Source organism: Bufo bufo, chromosome 10 (assembly GCF_905171765.1).
Source record: "Bufo bufo chromosome 10, aBufBuf1.1, whole genome shotgun sequence".
In the NCBI taxonomy this organism is placed as follows: domain Eukaryota; kingdom Metazoa; phylum Chordata; class Amphibia; order Anura; family Bufonidae; genus Bufo; species Bufo bufo.
The window spans coordinates 102831052-102851850 of NC_053398.1; the positions used below are offsets into that span (position 1 = coordinate 102831052).

The window sequence follows — 20799 nt, forward strand, 5'->3', positions numbered from 1 at the left end:
ATAATGAAAATAATTTTTTGACAAAAATATCCTTTGTAAGAAAATAAATGGATTTTTTTCTATATATTATTTACAGCGAACATAATGAAGGAAGAAAGAAGTAAGGAACAAACTAAAGTGAATTTAAAGGAACTCATATGTTTTTGTTTTAACACTGATTGGTGGGTGTGGTTTTCTGTGTGATGTCATTTCTCTGTGTTTGGGCGCTCTATTTAAACATGAAGGGCCAGATTTATCATTAGCTCAGGTCAGAATAATGGAGTGAAAAAGTCCCAAAAAAGTCCCAAACGCTAAAACTGCGCACAAATTTGCGACTTTTTTCTGCTCTGCACTATGCTCGCCAGTTTTCTGAAAGTGGGCGTGTTTTCTTATGTAAATGAATCTCTAGACAGATTTACTATTGGGACTATTTAAAAAAGTCGCAAAAAAGTCGCAAAAAAGTCCCAATTTCACTCCAGTGAGGACCATGCTTATCTTATGAGACTTTTTAATAGAACATGCGACTTTTTCATAAAAACGTGCGACTTTTTCATAAAAACGTGCGACTTTTGTAAAGCTGCTTACTGACGGATAAACTGCTACCGTCAAACCACATTTATTACAGTCTTAAAGGGCCGATCATAAATCTGACTTGGCTAAGACTGACTTTAGCCATATGTGAAAGTGGAGTGAGCTGTCAGAGTAATGATAAATCTGGCCCGAAATGTTCTTTGTATGAGGATAAGTCTGAGGAAGGTGCGGTTAGCACCGAAACGCACGCGTCACTTATTGCCTGTACATGTGACTGAATAAATACAAAGAAAGAATTATCAACAGCGAGTGCCGGTCTTTTTCATTGATATTATATATATATATATATATATATATATATATATATATATATATATATATTTGCTCTGCCCTCCTGCTCAATGCCGACAGTGAATAATTATTCTGTATCCCCGATGTGCTGAGTAACTGTGAGAAGGTCTGTTAATGACGTTCTTTGTTTTGTCATCTCCTTTCCTTCTCCCAGCTGTCCCCTATTTGCACTGATTGTCTCCCTTTTATATTCCCTCCCATACTGCCTCACTTTTCTCGGTTTATACTTCTTCCTGGATGAGTTGTTCACTGCTGGATGCTCCTTCTCCTGATTCCTCAGATAAGTGTTTTTCCTTTATTTGTGTTTCCTTGCTGGCTTGATTCTAGGTGACCCTGACTCCGTCCGTATTAAGTGCAGGGAGCCGGTGGCCGTGTCCCCTCACTATTATAGGGTTTTCAGGTGTCATATAGTATAAGGTACGTGGACATGCAATCGTCTACCATAAAGATCTTTGCATGGGCATAGCAGTCAGGGAGAGCTCTAGGGGTTTTATAGGGCTCACCCATATGCTCCTTAGTTTGGGATCAAGCCAGTCGGATGTTTATTTATAAGTTACAGCTTTCTGCAACACCATCCGTGACAGTAACTACCAGCCGCCGGGAGATGCATGGCAGATCGTGCAGTCAGCACTGGCTATTGAGCAAGAGAGACAGGGAGTTGCTGATTTACAGTATATGCTCTCACTATGTACATCCTCCAAACGGTGGCAAACCCTTTTAAAGGACATAAAGAAGAAATTAAATGGACAGTGGAATACTTAATGAAAAAACACTCCCCCAGAATTCAATGGGCAGCTGTAATTTAATCCTTCTGTTACCTGACAGTCTGTCTTGGCCTCTCAGGACTGATTCAGCATAGATTTAAGAGTGAATGTTAGTGAAGGGGGATGATGGGGGGGGGGAGGGTGAGGAGGAAATGAGCATAATTGGAGAAGAATGAGTTATTTTTCTCTGATAAGGTATATTACAAAGTTTCTCATACTTACATATACTAATGATTTATGCAAAGTTGTGTGAAACGTTAATGACCATTTAAAACTTACCAAATATCCAGCGTTGATTGTGTTGCATGAAGTTTTCTGCCCAGAGGAGATTCAAGTTGGTCTCGCATCATTTGGCACAGGCAATATTTTGTATTGGTGTAATGATTGTTATAGCTAACCGCCTGTTTAAGGATCAGAAATATGATTTATAGCATAAAATACTACAATAATCATTAAAATAAAAATAAAGTATCTCTGTAGTTGGAAAAAACACCACCGATCGATAGAGAGATGACAAAGAAACGCTCACATACAGAGTTCTCTCCATGCAGCAGGTGACGGCTCAATAGAAAGTCTACCAGTCTGTCATTTCAGTGAGAGAGAGCGCTACGCATGCTGGGGATTTGGAGCTCTGTATTAGGGCAGAATCTTAAACCTATTGAATAATAGGAATAATAATTATACCGATTCTTTAGCAACCAAAAATACATTTATATAAATTGGTATTTTGTAATTAGCAAACATATTTGACTATTTTCTCTAATTCATCCATGTGAGGGTACGACCAACACAGTGCGGTCGTGATGCTCTTTTCCCAAAAAAAAGTCAATGTGGAAATAGGCACTTTCCAAGTTGTGGCACTTTCCACCTGTTGTACGTGCGTTTGCCTGCATGTAAAACATCCCACGCGATTCAGGCTGCTGACCCCATTGGCTATGCAGTATATGTTTAATATATTTTAGCACATGCATCACTATTTGAAGTTAATCAGAATCCAATAGAACCATGAAAACGCACAAAATTTCAAACAAATGTTCCATAAACAATCGCAGGCAAAAAAAGAACACCCCCCTATGCAGTAACGGCAGCATGACTACGACACGACTCCGCTGTCTGGCTGCACCCTAACAGGTACTGTGTTGCCTCTAGCTTTGATTTTCCAGAGCATGTTTAAAAATTAAAGGGGTGCCCTGGTATTTTTAATGTATTAGGCTCATAGTATAACAAATATTTCAAGTAGAGAAAAATTGTTCTCACCATCTAAAACAACAGTAGTCTTTACACAATCAAAAGAAGGCAAAAACTCACATGTCTAATGTAATCACGCATGACATCTTCTAGAGGCAGCAAGCCCTCTCTTCTGAAAATGGAGGGATTCCACATGGCTGCTCGTGCCACCATAACAGATGACGCGCCTGTGACAGATCGAAATGCTTCCATGTCTTGGAATTCTCGTACAAGTTCCTGGGATCCTCCGCTTGAAAGGAAATAGACGATACATCTGAATGCAATTATCAAACAAAGCACAACAACATCTACAAAACCTAAGCTAGACATAACCAGTGGGGTAGCTATAAAGGTCCCAGCAGTTGCACTTGCCATGTGGCCCTTAAAGGGCACCTGTCAGCAGATCTGTCCCTATGACACCGGCTGACCTGTTACATGTGCGCTTGGCAGCTGAAGATGTTGGTCCCATGTTCATATGTGCCCGCATTGCTGAGAAAAATGATGTTTTAATATATGCAAATGAGCCTCTAAGAGCAACGGGGGCGTTGTCATTACACCTAGAGGCTCTGCTCTCTCTGTAACTGACATACCCCCTGCACCTCAATTGACAGGACAATGCATTGAAAATGTCATCACACTTGGTCCTGTCGATGAAAGTAGAGAGGGCGCTGCAGAGAAAGGAGCGCCGCTAGGTACTAAAACATCATTTTTCTCAGCAATGTGGGCACGTATGCCCATGGGACCAACACAGATGCCTTCAGCTGCCAAGCGCACATGTAACAGGTCAGCCAGTGTCATAGGGAGAGATCTGCTGACATGATGCCCTTTAACCAGGGGATCCGTAGGCCCCTCTCCCTACACACTGACTCTCCAGTCATCCCTCTTGAATCGCATCTTCCTGACCACAGATAGCATTATGCAGCAGCTCATCTCTGATCAGTACAGGGATGAAATAAAAAGCTGTAGCCATGATAGTGCTGAAGCCTGATGAAGGGAGTAACCACCGAACCCCAGGTACGCTGCATTAGCCCTTCCACTGCCCTCCACCAAGGATCCTTATATTAACCCCTTTACTTCTACTGCACCAAGCCATGCCATGCATTAACCCATGAGCCTTTAGCTACACCCCTGAAAATAACTTTAATTAAGCGATTTACCGACAAAGTTTTAAAGGGGGTTTCCCACCACAACAATTGATGAAATTATTTCAGCTGCACAGCACCTCTGCCGATCAGGCGCTGTGCAGAGATCCGCAACACAATTGAATGGACCCAAAATCAGCATCAGGATTGGTGCAGTGCAATCTAGTTTAGTTTTGAAGGCCCTTCTTTCTAAGAATTTACAGGGTCCTGGCACACAGACCCTTAGGGCTCACTCATATGACCTTATATACGTGTCCGCATCCGTTCCGCAATTTAGCGGAATGGATGCGGACCCATTAATTTTGACTGCGTGCTGTCTGCATCCGTACTTCCGTTCTGCAGCCCTGCAAAAAATATAGAGCATGTCCGATATTCTTGTCCGCAACTTCAGACAAGAATAGACATTTCTATCACAGGGCTGCTTGTGTGCGTTCCGCATATATGATTCAATGATTTAATTTAAATAATTCAAATTTCTATAAGAACTGAAGAATGCAAGCTACATGAGAACTCCATGTACTTGCCTAATAGACAGATTGCCAGAGGCAGGGCCTAATAGGCTGCCCGTCAGTGTACAATTTAAACAAAGCTAAAATTTTGGAAAAACAAAATCCAAGCCAAAAAGCCCACAAGGTCTTTTTTTTTTTTTTCCACAAAGTCCTTTATTATTGCAAAAAAAACAAACAAACAAAAAAAAAAACATAACTGGTCACATAAGTAACATCAGGGCAGATTTAGGCCTCATGCACACGACCGTTGTTGGGTTCCGTGTCCGTTGTTCAGTTTTCCGTGATTTTCTGCGGACCCATTGACTTTCAATGGGTCCGTTGAAAACTCGGAAAATGCAGCGTTTGTCATCCGCGTCCGTGATCCGCGTTTCCAGTCCGTCAAAAAAATATGACCTGTCCTATTTTTTTCACGGACAACGGTTCGCGGACCAATTCAAGTCAATGGGTCTGTGAAAAAACACGGAGGCACACAAGATTGTCATCCGCGTCCGTGATCAATGTCCGTTTTTTTGACCTTTTTTTTCACTTTTCTTGTCTGGTGATCCTCCAAAAATCAAGGAAGACACACTGAAACAAAAACGGAAACGGATCACGGAACAACGGAACCTCGTTTTGCGGACCGTGAAAAAATACTGTCGTGTGCATGAGGCCTTACTCTTCAAAATGTGCTTGAATTCTGCCTCAACTGTGCGTCACATTTTTTGTGTTTCAGCCTCACTAGACAATTAAGTGCCTGAAAAAAGAGGCATGACTAGCTGGACTAATAAAATACGCTAGGCTTTCTTAGAGGGGTGCACCAGTATTTCTGGCACAAAATAATGCTGAAAAGTAAGCCAACCTTGAGATGGTGTAAAGTAGAGAAAGGTTTATAACTTCAAGCAAAGATGTGCCAAATCTGTCACACAGCACATGCCAGGATGATAGACCTGCCTCATCTTTTGACTGCCTGCTTTACATTTATGCTGTCTAATATTAGACAGCTTTAGTAAATGGGCCACATTATCTACCCCACACAGTAAACACTTAATAAAAAAAAAACTAAAAACATATCCTAAAAAAGAAAATCGAGACAAAAAGAGAACAAGTGCGGCGCTCATAGGGAAAGAAACGTATCACAACGGTAATAGAAGGCCAGAATTGGAAAGGCTCACTTTTAGAGGGTTGTGCCTAAACTGCACAATAACGTTAAAGTGACATTAACACAACACCGTGAACACCATAAAAAGAATCAAACAGATTATATGTACCCCAAAACAGTGCCATTAAAATACACGTGTCCTACGAGACAAAAAAAACCACAAGCCCTTGCATAGCTATGTTGAAGATCAGAAATGAGAAGAAAAAAAAAAGTCACGTTTTAAAAATGTGTCAGCAATAGTTAAAAAACAAAAAACAGACAAACACTCACCTCTACTGATCCCCCACTACTGCCATGTCACTGCTGCTCCGGTCCCCGCTCAACATGTTTGAAATGCCAGAAAGGCCCACTCAACCAATTACAGGCAGCGGGGGCCAGAACACCATTGGAATGGCAGGGATGGGGATCGCGGCAGTTGAGTAAGGCCCCTTGTAGATGAGCGTTTGTCACGCTGCGATTCTGCAGCGCAGCTCCCGGCCTGACCTCCCAGTACTGAAGGGGTCACATAGCATCCTAAATCAATATAATGCTATGTAACCAGTGTTCTCCAATACATTCCAGAATTGTAAGGGTTACATAGCATCATAAATCAATATAATGCTATGTGACCCAGTCAGTGCTGGGAGCTGCGCTGCGGACTTGCAGCGTGACAAACGCTCGTCTGCAAGGGGCCTAAAGCTTTATCCATACATTTTGATCATGTGATCTCCAGCCTGACCTCGGCTTCCTCTGTAACAAGAAGATGTCTCCTCCTTGTATGGCTGACTTGCTGTGAACTGCAGGTATATATATGTATACCAGTCTCATCACCTATGAGATCTTTCTCAGACACCTGCTCTGCCATCTCCACCCTTCATTTTTCTGTGTATGTCCCTGCATTCATAGAGTGCTGCAGAAGGATTTCTGCCTATTGTTTCACTGCTCTCTGACCAGGAGAGCAGCAAAACAATAGATGGTTCAAACAATGATTAGCAGAAGAGTTGAAAAAAAACTCTAACTCATACTGTCTATAATATCTTTGTGCAGAACCTCCGGTGTATTCCTATGAAATGTAGCTTCACAATGAAACCTATCACAAGCAGTAGGGGAGAAACTGACGCTGTGCCACCTAGAATACACTGAGACTGCAATGTGAGTTATGGGACAGAAGCTCTATGTTACTGATTTACCACTACCCCCCTTTTAAAACTCTCTAACCTCTTTGTCTCTGCAACGCCAGAGGGAGCCATTAGAGAAAGCATATATGAGGATAAGGCTCGTTTCACACTAGCACTAAACTATTCAGGTAGGCTCTTTCGGTAGAGGAACAGCCTGCTGGAGTTCATCGCATCCCGCACAGACGGAAACTGCCGAAGCACTGCCAGACACCTCCCCCCCCACCACTGACTGTTTCCGACATTAGTGCAAAGATTCGGTCGGACAAATTCTGCTCCGGTGGGGAAAAGTAGTATCCGGCTGTGCTGGATACAATTAACTCTGGCAGGCTGTTCCTCTATCGCAACAGCCTGCCGGAACAGTTTAGGGATAGTGTGAAAAATGCTTAAAAATATTTTTGCCTATACAGATCATCTTGTTAGCGGGGAAACCGAAAGGATATGCACTGCGCATGTGCAGAGTGAAGAATCTCCAGTGCATGCGCAGGATTACAGGGTCAGGCAAGACCACAATGAAGATGCCTGGCCCTGTCCATCAATGGAGGGGGCATGTACAAGATGGGGAAAGAAAAGGAGCTGAAATGCACCAAGGGGCCAGGGCCTGCCTCTTGACCTACTGAAGGCCTAGTTAGCATATTTATTAGAACTAAGATAACTGGAGAATGGCACGATAGATTTGGGCAATAAAGGTACTGTTTTATTCAGCAGGATCAACCATACCGGGAAGTTTGCCAGATTTAATAAGGTTGATCCTCCCAACTGTTAATTCCTGCATACGGTGACATAACATGATTTTCTTACTTACTTGGCAATAACAGGAACTGATACAGCCTCAGATATTGCCTTGATGAAATCACAGTGGACGGGGTGCTGAGGTCTTTCCTCTTTTTTCCTTTAAGAAAAGCGAAAAAGAAAAATAAACACCCCATTATGAATCACAGGAAGTCTGTTACCTTGTGTGGTTAAACTCCCTGCAGCTTCGTTAAACATACCGCTGTTAGGCCTCTTTCATATGAGTCTCAGGGTCTGTTCAGAAAAACTGATGGTTTTGCACGCAAGTTCAGTTAGTTTTATCCACGATTGCGTTCAGTGTTTCAGTTTTTTCTGTGTGGGTTCACAAGCGTGAAAAAAAAACAAAAAAAAAAACAAAAAAAAAAAAACACGTCTCCTAGTAATCAGTGAATAGCGCATTGCATCTGGTTGCTATCCGTTTTTCACTGAAGCTCCATTCACCTCTATGCAACCAGAGCTGCGTGAAAAACGAAGAATATAGAACATGCAGCTATTTTTCCTGAACGCAGAAATTATGCGTGAAAAACAACGCTCATGTGCACAGACCCATTGAAATGAATGGGTCAGGATTCAGTCCGGATGCTATGCGTTTGCTTCACGCATCGCAACCCGATGGAAAACTCGCTCGTGTAAAAGAGGCCTTAGCATTTGTGTTGTTTTCTTATATCAGAAAAACAAGATTTTTGTACTTACCGTAAAATCTGTTTCTCTTTCTCCGTTCATTGGGGGACACAGGCTTGACCATGGGTATAGCTGTTACCGCTGGGAGGCGGACACTAAGCACAAAAAGTGTAAGCTCCTCCCCTTCAGCTATACCCTTCCTACAGGGACTAAGCTAAATCAGTTTGTGCAAAAGCAGTAGAAGAAGCAAGACACAAAGAAGCAAGACACAAAGAAAATCATGTACAAACCGAGAAACACACAGGCCTGAAAACAAGAGAGCGGGTGGGAGCTGGGTCCCCCACTGAATGGAAGAGAAACTGATTTTATGGTACAAAAATTTTGTTTTCTCATCCGTATCATTGGGGGACACAGGCATGACCATGGGACGTTACAGAGCAGTCCCCAAGGGTGGGCATAACAAGAGACCCTCCTGCCAATCCGAGAATCGCCGTCTGCAAAACTCTACGCCCCAGAGAAGCGTCAGAAGATGCAAAGGTGTGCACTCTGTAAAACTTGGAAAAAGTGTGCAAAGATGACCAGGTTGCCGCCTTGCACACCTGAAGGGCTGAAGCCCCGTAATGCACCGCCCAAGAGGCCCCACTGCCCGAGCCAAATAAGCAGTCACCCGGAAGGGTGGGGCCCGGTCATTAACGCGGTACGCTTCCACAATGGCCAAACGAATCCATCAGGAAATGGAAGTCTTCAAAGCAGCCAGCCGTCTCAGCGCCTCTGAAATCACGTACAGGGAATCCGCCCGTCAGAAAGATGATGTCTGGGACAGATAGACTCGAACAGCAGCGTGTGGAGCAACTGCTCCAGAGGAGGAGATAGGTCCAGACAAAATGAAGGGAGAATAATCTCATTTCGATTGAATTCCGACACCACCTTCGGAAGGAAGGATTGAACAGGGAGAAGGACCACTTTATCCTGATGGAGGATTAGGAAAGGCGACAGACATGAATAAGCCGCGAGTTCCGACACCCTACGGATGGAAGTGATTGCCACCAAAAATACCACCTTGTAAGACAGGAAGCGAAGCGACACCTGCTGCAAAGGCTCAAACAGAGAAGATTGGAAAGCGTTGAGCACTAGATTAAGATCCCAAGGATCCTATGGAGGACGGAAAGGGGGCGCAGCATGTGCCACCCCCTGCAGAAAAGACCGAACCGCCGAAAGCGAAGCCAAATTCTGCTGAAAAAGAATGGAGAGAGCTGAAACTTTCCCTTTGAGGGAGCTGAGAGCCAGCCCCAAGTCCATGCCCGACTGCAGGAAAGCAAGAGTCGCGGCAAAGAGAACCGAACGGGAGACAGCTGATGTCGCTCACACCAACTAAAGTAGGACTTCCAGGTCCGGTGGTAGATTTGGGAAGACTACGGCTTTCTGGCACGAATCATGGTCTGGACCACGGCATCTGAGAAACCCTGAGCCTTCAGTATGGCGGCTTCAACAGCCATGCCATTAAATGTAGCGACCCTAAATTCGGGTGGAAGATCGGCCCCCGCGACAGGAGGTCCTCCCGAAGAGGAAGACGCAAGGGTTTGTCGGCGAGAAGGGTGACTAGAGACGCATGCCACACTCTGTGTGGCCAATCGGGGGTCACGAGAATGACAGGCAGTCCTTCGGACCTGATCTTCTGGAGGAGAAGTAGAATGAGAGGAAGAGGCGGGAACACTTAATGAAACGTGAACCGACTCCACGGAATCACCAGCGAGTCGCACACCAGAGCCATGGGATCCCTGGACCGCGCGACAAAGTCCTGGACCTTGTTGTTGAAGTGGGAGGCCATGAGATCCACGTCCAGCTGACCCCATCACTCGCAGATGGCCCGAAAAACCTGCGGGTGAAGAGCCCATTCACCGGGATCGAGACACTCCATGCTGAGGAAGTCAGTGATCCAGTTGTCGATGCCGGGGATGTGAACTGCCGCAGCATCGGAACATGGTTCTCCGCCCAGCTGAGGATCAGAGCTGTGTCCGCCATGGCTTCCGGGCTCCGGTTGCTGCCCTGGTGATTGAGGTACGCCACTGCCATGGAGTTGTCGGACTGAACCCGAACCGGACGTCCCCCGAGATGGTCGGTCCAATGCCGCAGAGAGAGACGAATCGCTCTCAACTCCAGAACGTGGATTGGGAAAGAGCGTTCCTCGTGTGACCATATGCCTTGAATGGCTAGATTTCCCAACACTCCTCCCACCTTCCCCCAACCCCTGAGGCTTGCGTCCATTGTCAACACCATCCACCAGAGAGGATGGAACGAGCAGCCCGACGTCAGCATCGGAGAGACCAACCACCACTTGAGGGCCCGGTGGGTCGGGCAGAGAGGCGTATGGGCCAATTCAGGGAGGCTGGGGAACGGTCCCAGCTGGACAGAATGGCTCGCTGAAGAGTTCTGGTATGGAACTGAGCATAGGGAACTGCTTCGAAGGCAGAGACCATGTGACCCAGAGCCCGCATGCAATGACGAATGAGAAGAGGACAAGACCGCAACAAGGGGAGAATCTGAAGATGGAGAGTGGATAGCTTCTCCGGAGGCAAGAATACCTTGGCCTGAAATGTGCCGAGCACCATGCCCAGATAAGTCAGCTGCTGCGATGGATAAAGACAGGACATCTGCTTGTTCAGGATCCATCCGAAGCGCTCCAGGGTGTCCAGGACTATGCGCAGGCTTTCCGCCGTCGCCCGGAATGACGGACCTTTTACCAGGATGTCGTCTAAGTAAGGGATCGCCACAATCACCCTGGCATGGAGCAGGACCATGACTGCTGCCAGAATCTTTGTAAAGACCCTGGGAGCCCTGGCCAGGCCAAACGGGAGGAAATGGACCCACTGCGAACTGGAGAAATCTTTGATGACGGACGCAGATGGGAACGTGAAGATAAGAGTCCCTGATGTCTATCAAGGACAGGTACTCCCCCCGGTTCCATGGACGCAATGACCGACCTCAGGGACTCCATCCGGAAACTGCGGATTCAAAGGATGCAGTTGAGTGCCTTGAGGTCCAGAACGGGACGGACCATCCCCTCTTTTTTGGGGATCACAAAGAGATTGGAGTAAAACCAGGGTGGATAAAAATCAATAGTTTAAAAAAATAAAATAAAAATAAAAATCGTATTTTTTTTATTTAAATCAGATTTTTTTTTTATATATAAAATGCTTTTTGAGGAAAATATATTACCATCCAAAGGTTATTCCATTATAAAATAAAGATTAGTTTTTTTAATTATGTAGAATAAGGCTGTATATGTTTAATTTTTTTGGTAAATAAATTCCATTAATCCATTCACAATAGGAGGGAAGAAATGCAAATGAGCTCTTAATAAGCTTTGCCTCCAATGCCACCAGATGTAAGGCAGCTATCCTATAAGTCAATATTCAGCTCTTAAAATAAGCCTTGAGACATGACTTGGATATTAAATAAGCCAGCACCTGATCTGCAGACAGCTGTTTCGGGGTGATTGCCCCTCATCAGTGCAGAGCAGAGAGTACTGGCTTAACTGGGTAGGAGGCCTGTGTCCGAAACAGCTGTCTGCAAATGAGGTGCTGGCTTATTTAATATCCAAGTCATGTCTCAAGGCTTATTTTAAGAGCTGAATATTGACTTATAGGATAGCTGCCTTACATCTGGTGGCATTAGAGGCAGGGCTTGTTAAGAGCTCATTTGCATTTCTTCCCTCCCAGAATTCCAGAGGAGCAGGTATGGCCTAAAAGTCTCCTCACACTGATTAAGGTGCTCTCTCCCTAAGGAGAGTTAGTTTCCCCCTTTGACAATTCACAATGTCATGCTCTTCCAGAGGTTTTTGTAAGATTATTGGGCAATTTCTCTGCCTACAAGATATTATCACAGATGCTTGGTTTACTTTTGCAGTTCTCAAAACTGAATTTGACTCAGCAGAGATCACATGCCTCTTCTTCACAGCAAAAATGTTATAACATGAACAGAGTTGAGAAAAAGACCTTAATCCTAACTTCTACAAACCTATGAATACAGAATCAACCTAATCAAACTAATATAAAAAGTTGTTATTCTAAAAATCTTCATCTACTTGCATATTATAAGTTATACCAGCAAGAATTAGTCTTTATGTAGAAAACTATGATTTAAATCAAGCCTTACTGACTAGTGATTTAAATCGTGATTTAAATCAGTTTGATTTAAATCAAATCCAGGAACCGGACGATCACTTACTACCGCAGAAGTATGTGAATAGCCTGAAAAAAGGAATTTGCAGCCAAGGGACATGTCGGAGGAGACGACTGAAAAATATCGGGACGGAGGGGAGGACCTGAATTCCAGCTTGAAGCCCTCTGCAATGAGGCTTCCGCTTTTTTGACTTAAACTGCCCCCTGTTCTGTGGTAAATGAGTGCTCTTACCAACTGTAGCGTCAGAAATTATCTCATCTAGGCTCTTACAAAAATGTCTGCCGACGGTAAAGGGGAGGGCCATCAGGGTCCGCTTTGAAGCATTATCTGCCGCCCAGCAGGAGAGCCATAGGGTACAGTGAATAGCCCCCAACAGGGCTGACAAGCGGGCCATAAGCCTGGCCACGTCCAAAGAGGCCTCACAAGTATACGCACTGGCATGAGAGAGCTGCAGGGCCATATCGGCCAGTTCCCCAGAGGGGACTCCCGAGGCGAGACCCTGGCAAATTATTTGCCCACTCCCCCATAACCTTGCTCATCCATGTAGAGGCAAACACCGGCTGCAGTGCTGTGCCCACTGCTTCAAAGGAAGATCCTGCAAAAGCTTCCAGCTTCTTATCCCTGATATCAGAGAAAGAAGCCCCATCCGCCATTGGCAAGGTAGTATAGAAACATAGAATGTGTCGGCAGATAAGAACCATTTGGCCCATCTAGTCTGCCCAATATACTGAATACTATGAATAGCCCCTGGTCCTATCTTATATGAAGGATGGCCTTATGCCATGTATGCTTGAACTCCTTCACTGTATTTGCAGCTACCACTTCTGCAGGAAGGCTATTCCATGCATCCACTACTCTCTCAGTAAAGTAATACTTCCTGATATTACTTTTAAACCTTTGCCCCTCTAATTTAAAACTATGTCCTCTTGTAGCAGTTTTTCTTCTTTTAAATATTCTCTCCTCTTTTACCTTGTTGATTCCCTTTATGTATTTAAAAGTTTCTATCATATCCCCTCTGTCTCGTCTTTCTTCCAAGCTATACATGTTAAGGTCCTTTAATCTTTCCTGGTAAGTTTTATCCTGCAATCCATGTACCAGTTTAGTAGCTCTTCTCTGAACTCTCTCCAAAGTATCAATATCCTTCTGGAGATATGGTCTCCAGTACTGAGCACAATACTCCACATGAGGTCTCACTAGTGCTCTGTAGAGCGGCATGAGCACCTCCCTCTTTCTACTGGTAATGCCTCTCCCTATACACCCAAGCATTCTGCTAGCATTTCCTGCTGCTCTATGACATTGTTCCCCATAGCCAAGTGGGAAACTGGCGGGTCCACTATAGGTGAGGACGACCATTTCCTAGTCAAATCCTCTGGAAATGGATAAAGGACGTTTAAGAGTTTTGGCAAGGCAAAATGTCTATCAGGAAATCCTACTCCTTGGAAAGAGAGGAATCAAAATCCTGGTGATTGGGGAAACACTTGTGCGAGCGACAGGACGTTCTAAAGGAAAAACCTGAGCTGGCCGATGAAGGTGCAGGGTCCTCAATCTGCAACGTCTCAATAACCGGTGTAATAAGATTGTCCACCATGGAGGACAGTTTGGACGACTGACCCTCCGAAAAGACAATATCCTCATCTGACCCCCTCTCCTCAGAACATGCCTCTTCCACAGAGGACACGTCTGAGTGAGACTCTCTGGTAGGAGGAGAGGCCGAGGAAACTGGAGACACAGACACCCTTTTTGGGGAGGATGTTCTAGGCCAGTTTTGCGGGACGGCCGCGATGGGCATGAGCCCCATGATCCCCAGAGACAGACTGGTCAGAGGACTGCCTTGCCGACAAACGCCCCAATATTTCCACAATAGCTTTGTTGGTAATGGAGACATCCTGTACCACCCTTGACAGGGAACGCGCCCACTCCGGCTCTACCAAAGGCTGGGCAGTAGGGGCGATTGGGTCTGGGGCCAAGCCACTTGACGGTGGAGCAGCACACGCAGAGCAGAGGGGATCTGATTGACCGGATGGAAATTTTGTGCGACACGACGCACAAGCATAATGGCGCACAGAAGTGACGGCCTGCTTCGAGGCCTGGGGTCTGGGCTCGGACATAATGACAACCCTGCAGTGACAGGAAGGAGGATGAAGGGGGTAGGTTAAACCCTGTAGGAAGGGGAAAACAGCGCTTACCCAGCCTGTGTCCCCCCACGCAGCATGTCCAGAGGATCCTTGTCAGCGTCCCACCGCAGGTGCATTTAAAATCCGTCTGTGGGCGGAGCTAGCACCCAACGTTCAGATTCAGCTCAGCTGACGGCGTAGGAGCAGGGAGAACTCATGCCCCACCCCCCAAAATGGATCCGGCCCCCAGTGCAGGCCCTGCTAGCCCCCCTCCCCGCCCCTCACTTACGAGAACAACGCCTTGCCGGCCGAACAGAGACGCCGGCTGGGTGATAAGAAGCCGCGGGGAGCCCATGCGGGAGTAGGCCGCAGAGAAGCCCGGGCCTCAATTCGGCGACGATGCTGCGCCAAACATTGAAGGGCCTGGAAAAGGACGCCCTGCACCAAGCCCTGCCAACCCCCCCATCTCCTGACAGCAGACAACTCCTAGAGGGACCCAGCTCTGTGGGGAACAAGTAACTTTGGGGCCAAAATTATATATTTTTTTTATACTCACCCGTTTGGCGTCTTTTGCCCCGGTTGGAGAGGGACGCTACACCGGAAACAGAGGGGACTTGCGGTGGGCGGCTGTGGTGATCCGAAGGTTGGTGGGATGCAGAAGCTTTTAGGAACCTCTGGTTCTCCTTTGCTTCTGGAGAACGGGAAGGAGCAGCGGGCTTAGGGGACCCCCTGGTCTCCCGTCTCCTGGGTGGGAGTGCAGGCAGCTTTTAGGACTGCCTGAAACTCCCGCTAGAAGAAAAGAAAGAGAAAACAAAACAAAAAAAGGGAGGAGCTCACACTTTTGTGCTTAGTGTCCGCCGCCTAGTGTCAACAGCTATACCCATGGTCAAGCCTGTGTCCCCCAATGATATGGATAAGAAACAATCTTTATTCCATATGCAGATGAGGCACCAAGTGCCCAGGGGGCGTTATCCATTGCTGAAAGTGCCCAAGCCTTCCTATCCAAACCTTTCATAGTTCCCGCACTCTCCTCTCTATGACCCTGCCCTCTCTCCCTGTAAAGCAACTCATCCTCCTCTGTGAAATCTCATGATTTCTGTTCCAAGCTTGCGCACTACAAACTAATATCAATTTTTATGTCTTTTTTCTTATGATAAAATTACACTGTGCCACAACACTGCACGAAGGTGCCAGTGCTGAGCGGCATTCTGACAATATGCTAGGTGTCTACTTTCAGGAAATATAATTTAGGTTTTATCTGTACATGTCAAATGTACAAAAATTGTCTGACTACCAGAGGTGCAAAATGTCCAGAAAAAGGGTTAATCTCTAATTATACAAGATGCCTTTACAGAAAAGGTCGTCTGTTCCAGCAGCGGAGCAGAGTACTGGAATTACAGTATCCGGCATAGCTGGACACCATTGGGGCTCACCGGATGCCCATTTACTATAATGGGATCCGCTGGGTTTCCAACATGAATAGCAGCTGTCTGCTGTAAAAATACTGCTGCATGTGGTGGATTTTTTTTTTCCAGCAGAAATCCGGATGCCATTGTAGTGAAAAGGCATCCGGCCGGCCTTGGAGGTTCACATCTATGGATACGGCACTTTCAATAGTCTCCTCCACTGCTGAAAAAATAAAAATAAAAATAAGAATCCTTAAACAGAGATGTGGAATTAGCCTATTAGCCTGAGCAACTCAACTGGAGACTATAAATACGGCCATTAAGTTTACCTTCCATGAACTGCAATAGCTGCAACACCAGTTCTCTCAATTAGCTTCACCAGATTGACAGTGGCTTCAAGCTTTAATAAAAATAAAAAATAAAAAAAAGAAGAAAAAGATGACATTTGACAATATATAACAGCATAAAAACCAATGGAAACGCTAAAATATTCTAAATAACGTGAGCTGAGCTTAATGATGGACATTATAGCATTCCATCATTTCCACTGTGGGCACACTCTATAGCGCGCAGGAAGCTCTCAAGACCTACGGTAATAGCGTTGTTTTTGGTTAAAAGGCAGTGTTTTTTCATAGAGTAAGACATCAAAATACTATAATTAAAAGTTTAACCCAATGTGCCGTATAGCTCTGTCTATAGGAGGATAATCACAAACAGAATAAACATACTGCCAGGTGAACCATTATTGGGCTTAAAATACCCAAATCTCATCACCGTTCACTACTCTACCCATTAGGTTTGGTTTAATTTTGAGTCATTTTTCTGAGAAATCTGGACACATATGAACATGGGACCAACACAGATGCCTTCAGCTGCCAAGTGCCCATGTAACAGGTCAGCCAGTGTCATAGGGACAAAACTGCTGACAGATGCCACATATTTTTTTAGATAGGCCTAGGAGGACGGTCCCACTGAATGTTGGAGATTTGTTTTGTGTACATGGTTTACATGGGCGATGATCTAGACAAATATTGGGAATCTGCATTCCTGGGAGCGCTCGTTCCAGATAACTGTCTTGCGTAAATGCGCCAATAACACAATGAACTGGCAAATTCTCGTTCATCAGGCGATTGCATCTTTAGTTTAACTGTCCCTTCAAGAACATTTTTATGTGTAGAGATGGCGCTTAGGAGTATTTTTGCAATACTCTATCAGATAATTTTGTTCCATTTTATTTAAAGTAACAAAGTGCAACAAAAATGTAAATGCACCCCAAGGCAAAAAAACATTCAGGAACTTTAAGGTTACGTTTAAATGTAGTAGAAAGGATACCAGTTTTCTGTCTGGATTTGCGGGTGGAAAATTCATAGCGTGTTACAGCAGCCACAATGCACAGGAAAGCTGCAGCAAATCTGGGACAAAATCCGCATGTAAAACATACAGGGCCAGATTTATCATTAGCTCAGGTCAGAATAATGGAGTGAAAAAGTCCCAAAAGCTAAAACTGCACACAAATTTGCGACTTTTTTCTGCTCTGCACTATGCTCGCCAGTTTTCTGAAAGTGGGCGTGTTTTCTTATGTAAATGAATCTCTAGACAGATTTACTATTGGGACTATTTAAAAAGTCGCAATTTCACTCCAGTGAGGACCATGCTTATCTTATGTGACTTTTTAATAGAACATGCGACTTTTTCATAAAAACGTGCGACTTTTGTAAAGCTGCTTACTGACGGATAAATTGCTACCATCAAACCACATTTATTACAGTCTTAAAGGGCCGATCATAAATCTGACTTGGCTAAAACTGACTTTAGCCATATGTGAAAGTGGAGTGAGCTGTCAGAGTAATGATAAATCTGGCCCACAGATTTTCTGGAGAAATTCATACAGATTTTTTTCTGTCCCGTGTGGACGAACCCTTGCACTACATGTCTGCTGCACATTTCTACTGAAATACTGATGAAGAAAATGGAGAATGCTCAGAATACCGAAGCGGCTAGAATATAACAAAGCTCTTACTGTTGGAAGGATGCGTATTTTACACGTCACTGGCTTGGAAATTCCATTCACCAACGTTTTCAATATCTGTGGAAAAATAAAGAACTCAATCTAAATATATTACAGTCACGGCAACAACAAAAAAAGAGGAGCGGCACTGGGTCATAATATCGAGATTTTTCTATACTAAAAATATCCAAACAGCAATATTGATAAGCACACAGGGAGCACTCTGCTCATGGGGTCTATATAACTTAAAGGGGTTATCCAACCCCTGTAATCACCCCCCCCCCCCCCCCCCAATGCCTGGGCACCTCATATTGATCATACTTATCCCGCTCCCTGCACCTGCACTGCTCCTGATCCCCGCCGCTGCATCGCAGGTGGCGCTAGGGAGGCTCGTCCCCGTCACGGCCTGCTATTGGTTGCTTCGCCGGATGTTTTGATCCGCTTGGGGGGAGGATGCAGGGGCAGCCGTGCAGGGATCAGGAGCAATGCGGATGCCGGGGAGTGGGATAAGTGTCCAGGCATTAGGGGGTTCATTATACGGGTTGGATAACCCCTTAAAAGGGGTTGTCCAGGATTTTGATGCTGATGGCCTATCCTCAGAAAAGGCTGTCGAAATCTGACCAGCGGTGGTCTGCCTCCCTGCACCCCCTCTGATCAGCTGTTCTTCAGTAAGCTCAGGCACTAGGACTACACCGCTCTGTCCAATGTGTAGTAGACAGGGCTGATGATTGCAGTGCTGCTCCCGCTGAAGCAAATGGGATCAGCGCTGTAGTTCCCAGCTACATCCACTGCACAATGGACAGAGCTGTGTAGTTCCAGCTGATCCCTGGGGGCGTGGGGAGTCAGACCCCCACCAATCTGATATTGACGCCTATCCTGACCCTACACCATCAATAACAAAATCCTGGAAACCCCTTTAATGATGAACTTTTATTAACTTTTTTTCTGGGGTGAAACAAAAACACCAGTTCAGCCATTTTTTTGCATTGCAATTTTGCGCCATTCACTGTGCGGCATAAATAACATGATGACCTCATTATTCTATGGATCAGTATAACTACCGCAACACATTTTTTTAATAGAACCATTTTGGGTACACGTAACTCATTGGTTAACTTTTTTTTTGGGTGGAGATAGCAATTTCAAAGTTTTTTATTTTGTTCTTTTATGGCGATCACCGTGCAATATAAATAACGTCTTATCTATCACGGTCGGCGCGACTATCACATACGTGACACAGAGGGAGGGAACAAGGAAGGCCCTGCCCAAGTGAGAGGGAAGGTGGTGACCCCTGACTCACCTAGCGGCTGGCACCTGGCTGCCCTGACGTCCCTAGACGGGTTCCTCACCCGTACGCCGATCACGTGCCTAAAGCCCTGGCTTTCCCTAAGCTGAGCCCTAGATAGTGAACAGGGCGGTGGGAACACTAGTCCGCACCACTAGCTCTAAAGGAAAACACCAAGGGAAGGACAGACAATACAAACTCAACATATAATCCCAGGTGGGCGACAACAGGAGACAACAATAAGCCCAACAGGGATCCGGAGGGTAGCACTCTGGAACGACAACCAGGATTAACCACTCCAGTGGGTCAGTATAGATGTCCAGGCAGGAAGCTCTATAACTGGCAACTAGAGAAGTGTGAGGGGAGAATATAAGGAGGTTGGGAGTGGCAGACAAGAAACAGCTGAGGAGGAGAAGCTACGGATCCCTGATTGAGACAAAAAGGATAGCAAGGCAAACACAGAAAACAATCACTAAGAAACAACGTGATCTTTAGATATAGAGCGCGCAGCCACCCGCTGCGACTTCCTGACCCCGGGTATAACGGAGTCAGACGTGGCTCTTGATACCCTCGTGACATTATCCTTATTCTACAGCTGGAGCCATCCAGTGATGTAACTGTATGCCCCTTAGGGAAGCTACTGGTGAAAATGATGTATAGTCACATCTGAATGCTGAATGGGATTGAATAATGTCAAGTGTGACTGAGATTACTTGAAACATCACTTACTTTCTCAATTTTTTCTGGACTTGATAGAAGGGCTGCTCCCATGCCACCCTAAGGAATAAACAAGTCCGTAGAAAAACAAGTTTAATGACCAGATTTCTCCATATACATACATTGCGCCAGTAAGAGCCCATTGACATGGGTACTGATCACAAAACGCTTGTTTGTCAGGTAAATTATAATTCATGCGGCACATAAAATCATTTGTTGGCAGGACACTGCATAAACAGGGACGTGCTGCTGACAAACAATCTGCAGGAGGATGAACAACCGTAGTAGTGATCGTTCATCCCCATGCAGAACTAATTATATGCCCATAAATGAGCCAGCAAGCACTGGAGTAGGGCTGTCCCCACAGGCGAAGAAATCCCCACCTGCTGCTTGATTGACGGAGCCTGAAATCTATCCCCCGGTTAGGAAAATCTCACGCCTGTGCCGCAAGTGCAGATGTTCTTCTTGTGCTGCTGGAGCAGCAACTGCACATATGCCACTAGACTTCTGGACAGCGGGACATAAACCGCCATTGCTCCAGTAGCAGAGCCTCTGCGCAAGATGTCTGGCCAGGTCAATCAAGCGGCAGGTGACCGCTTCTTCACCTCACAGATAAAGAACTCTGTCTAATGAGACCAATCATTAGCTAAAATCCATTCGCTCGTCTGTAATTGGGAACAAAGGCTGAAATCCACCCCCTCATACAAAGTTATATAGGAAAATATCACAGGAAGACATTGCTCGTAGTCAGTGGAAAAACATTGCTCCTATGAAAGTGAATGTACAATATATTTACTTTTTGGTTTTGTGGTAGACGAGAGGATGTCAGCAAATAATGTCACAGAGAGGAAAGTCAATATAAAACTTGTCCTAAGGCAA

General features: G+C 45.3%; 1 protein-coding gene across 2 annotated transcripts in view; it reads right to left on the reverse strand.

Annotated features, from left to right (window-relative positions):
• Positions 1-20799, reverse strand: part of DUS2 (dihydrouridine synthase 2) — a 75404-nt gene that overhangs the window by 28887 nt on the left and 25718 nt on the right. For both annotated transcript variants that reach the window (XM_040408988.1, XM_040408987.1), the window contains exons 7-12: positions 19933-19980; positions 17931-17996; positions 16240-16310; positions 7601-7687; positions 2934-3102; positions 1905-2026 (exon numbers count right to left, since the gene is read on the reverse strand). In XM_040408988.1, coding sequence (XP_040264922.1) covers positions 1905-2026; positions 2934-3102; positions 7601-7687; positions 16240-16310; positions 17931-17996; positions 19933-19980 — 563 coding nt within the window. The remainder of the gene's footprint in view (positions 1-1904; positions 2027-2933; positions 3103-7600; positions 7688-16239; positions 16311-17930; positions 17997-19932; positions 19981-20799) is intronic.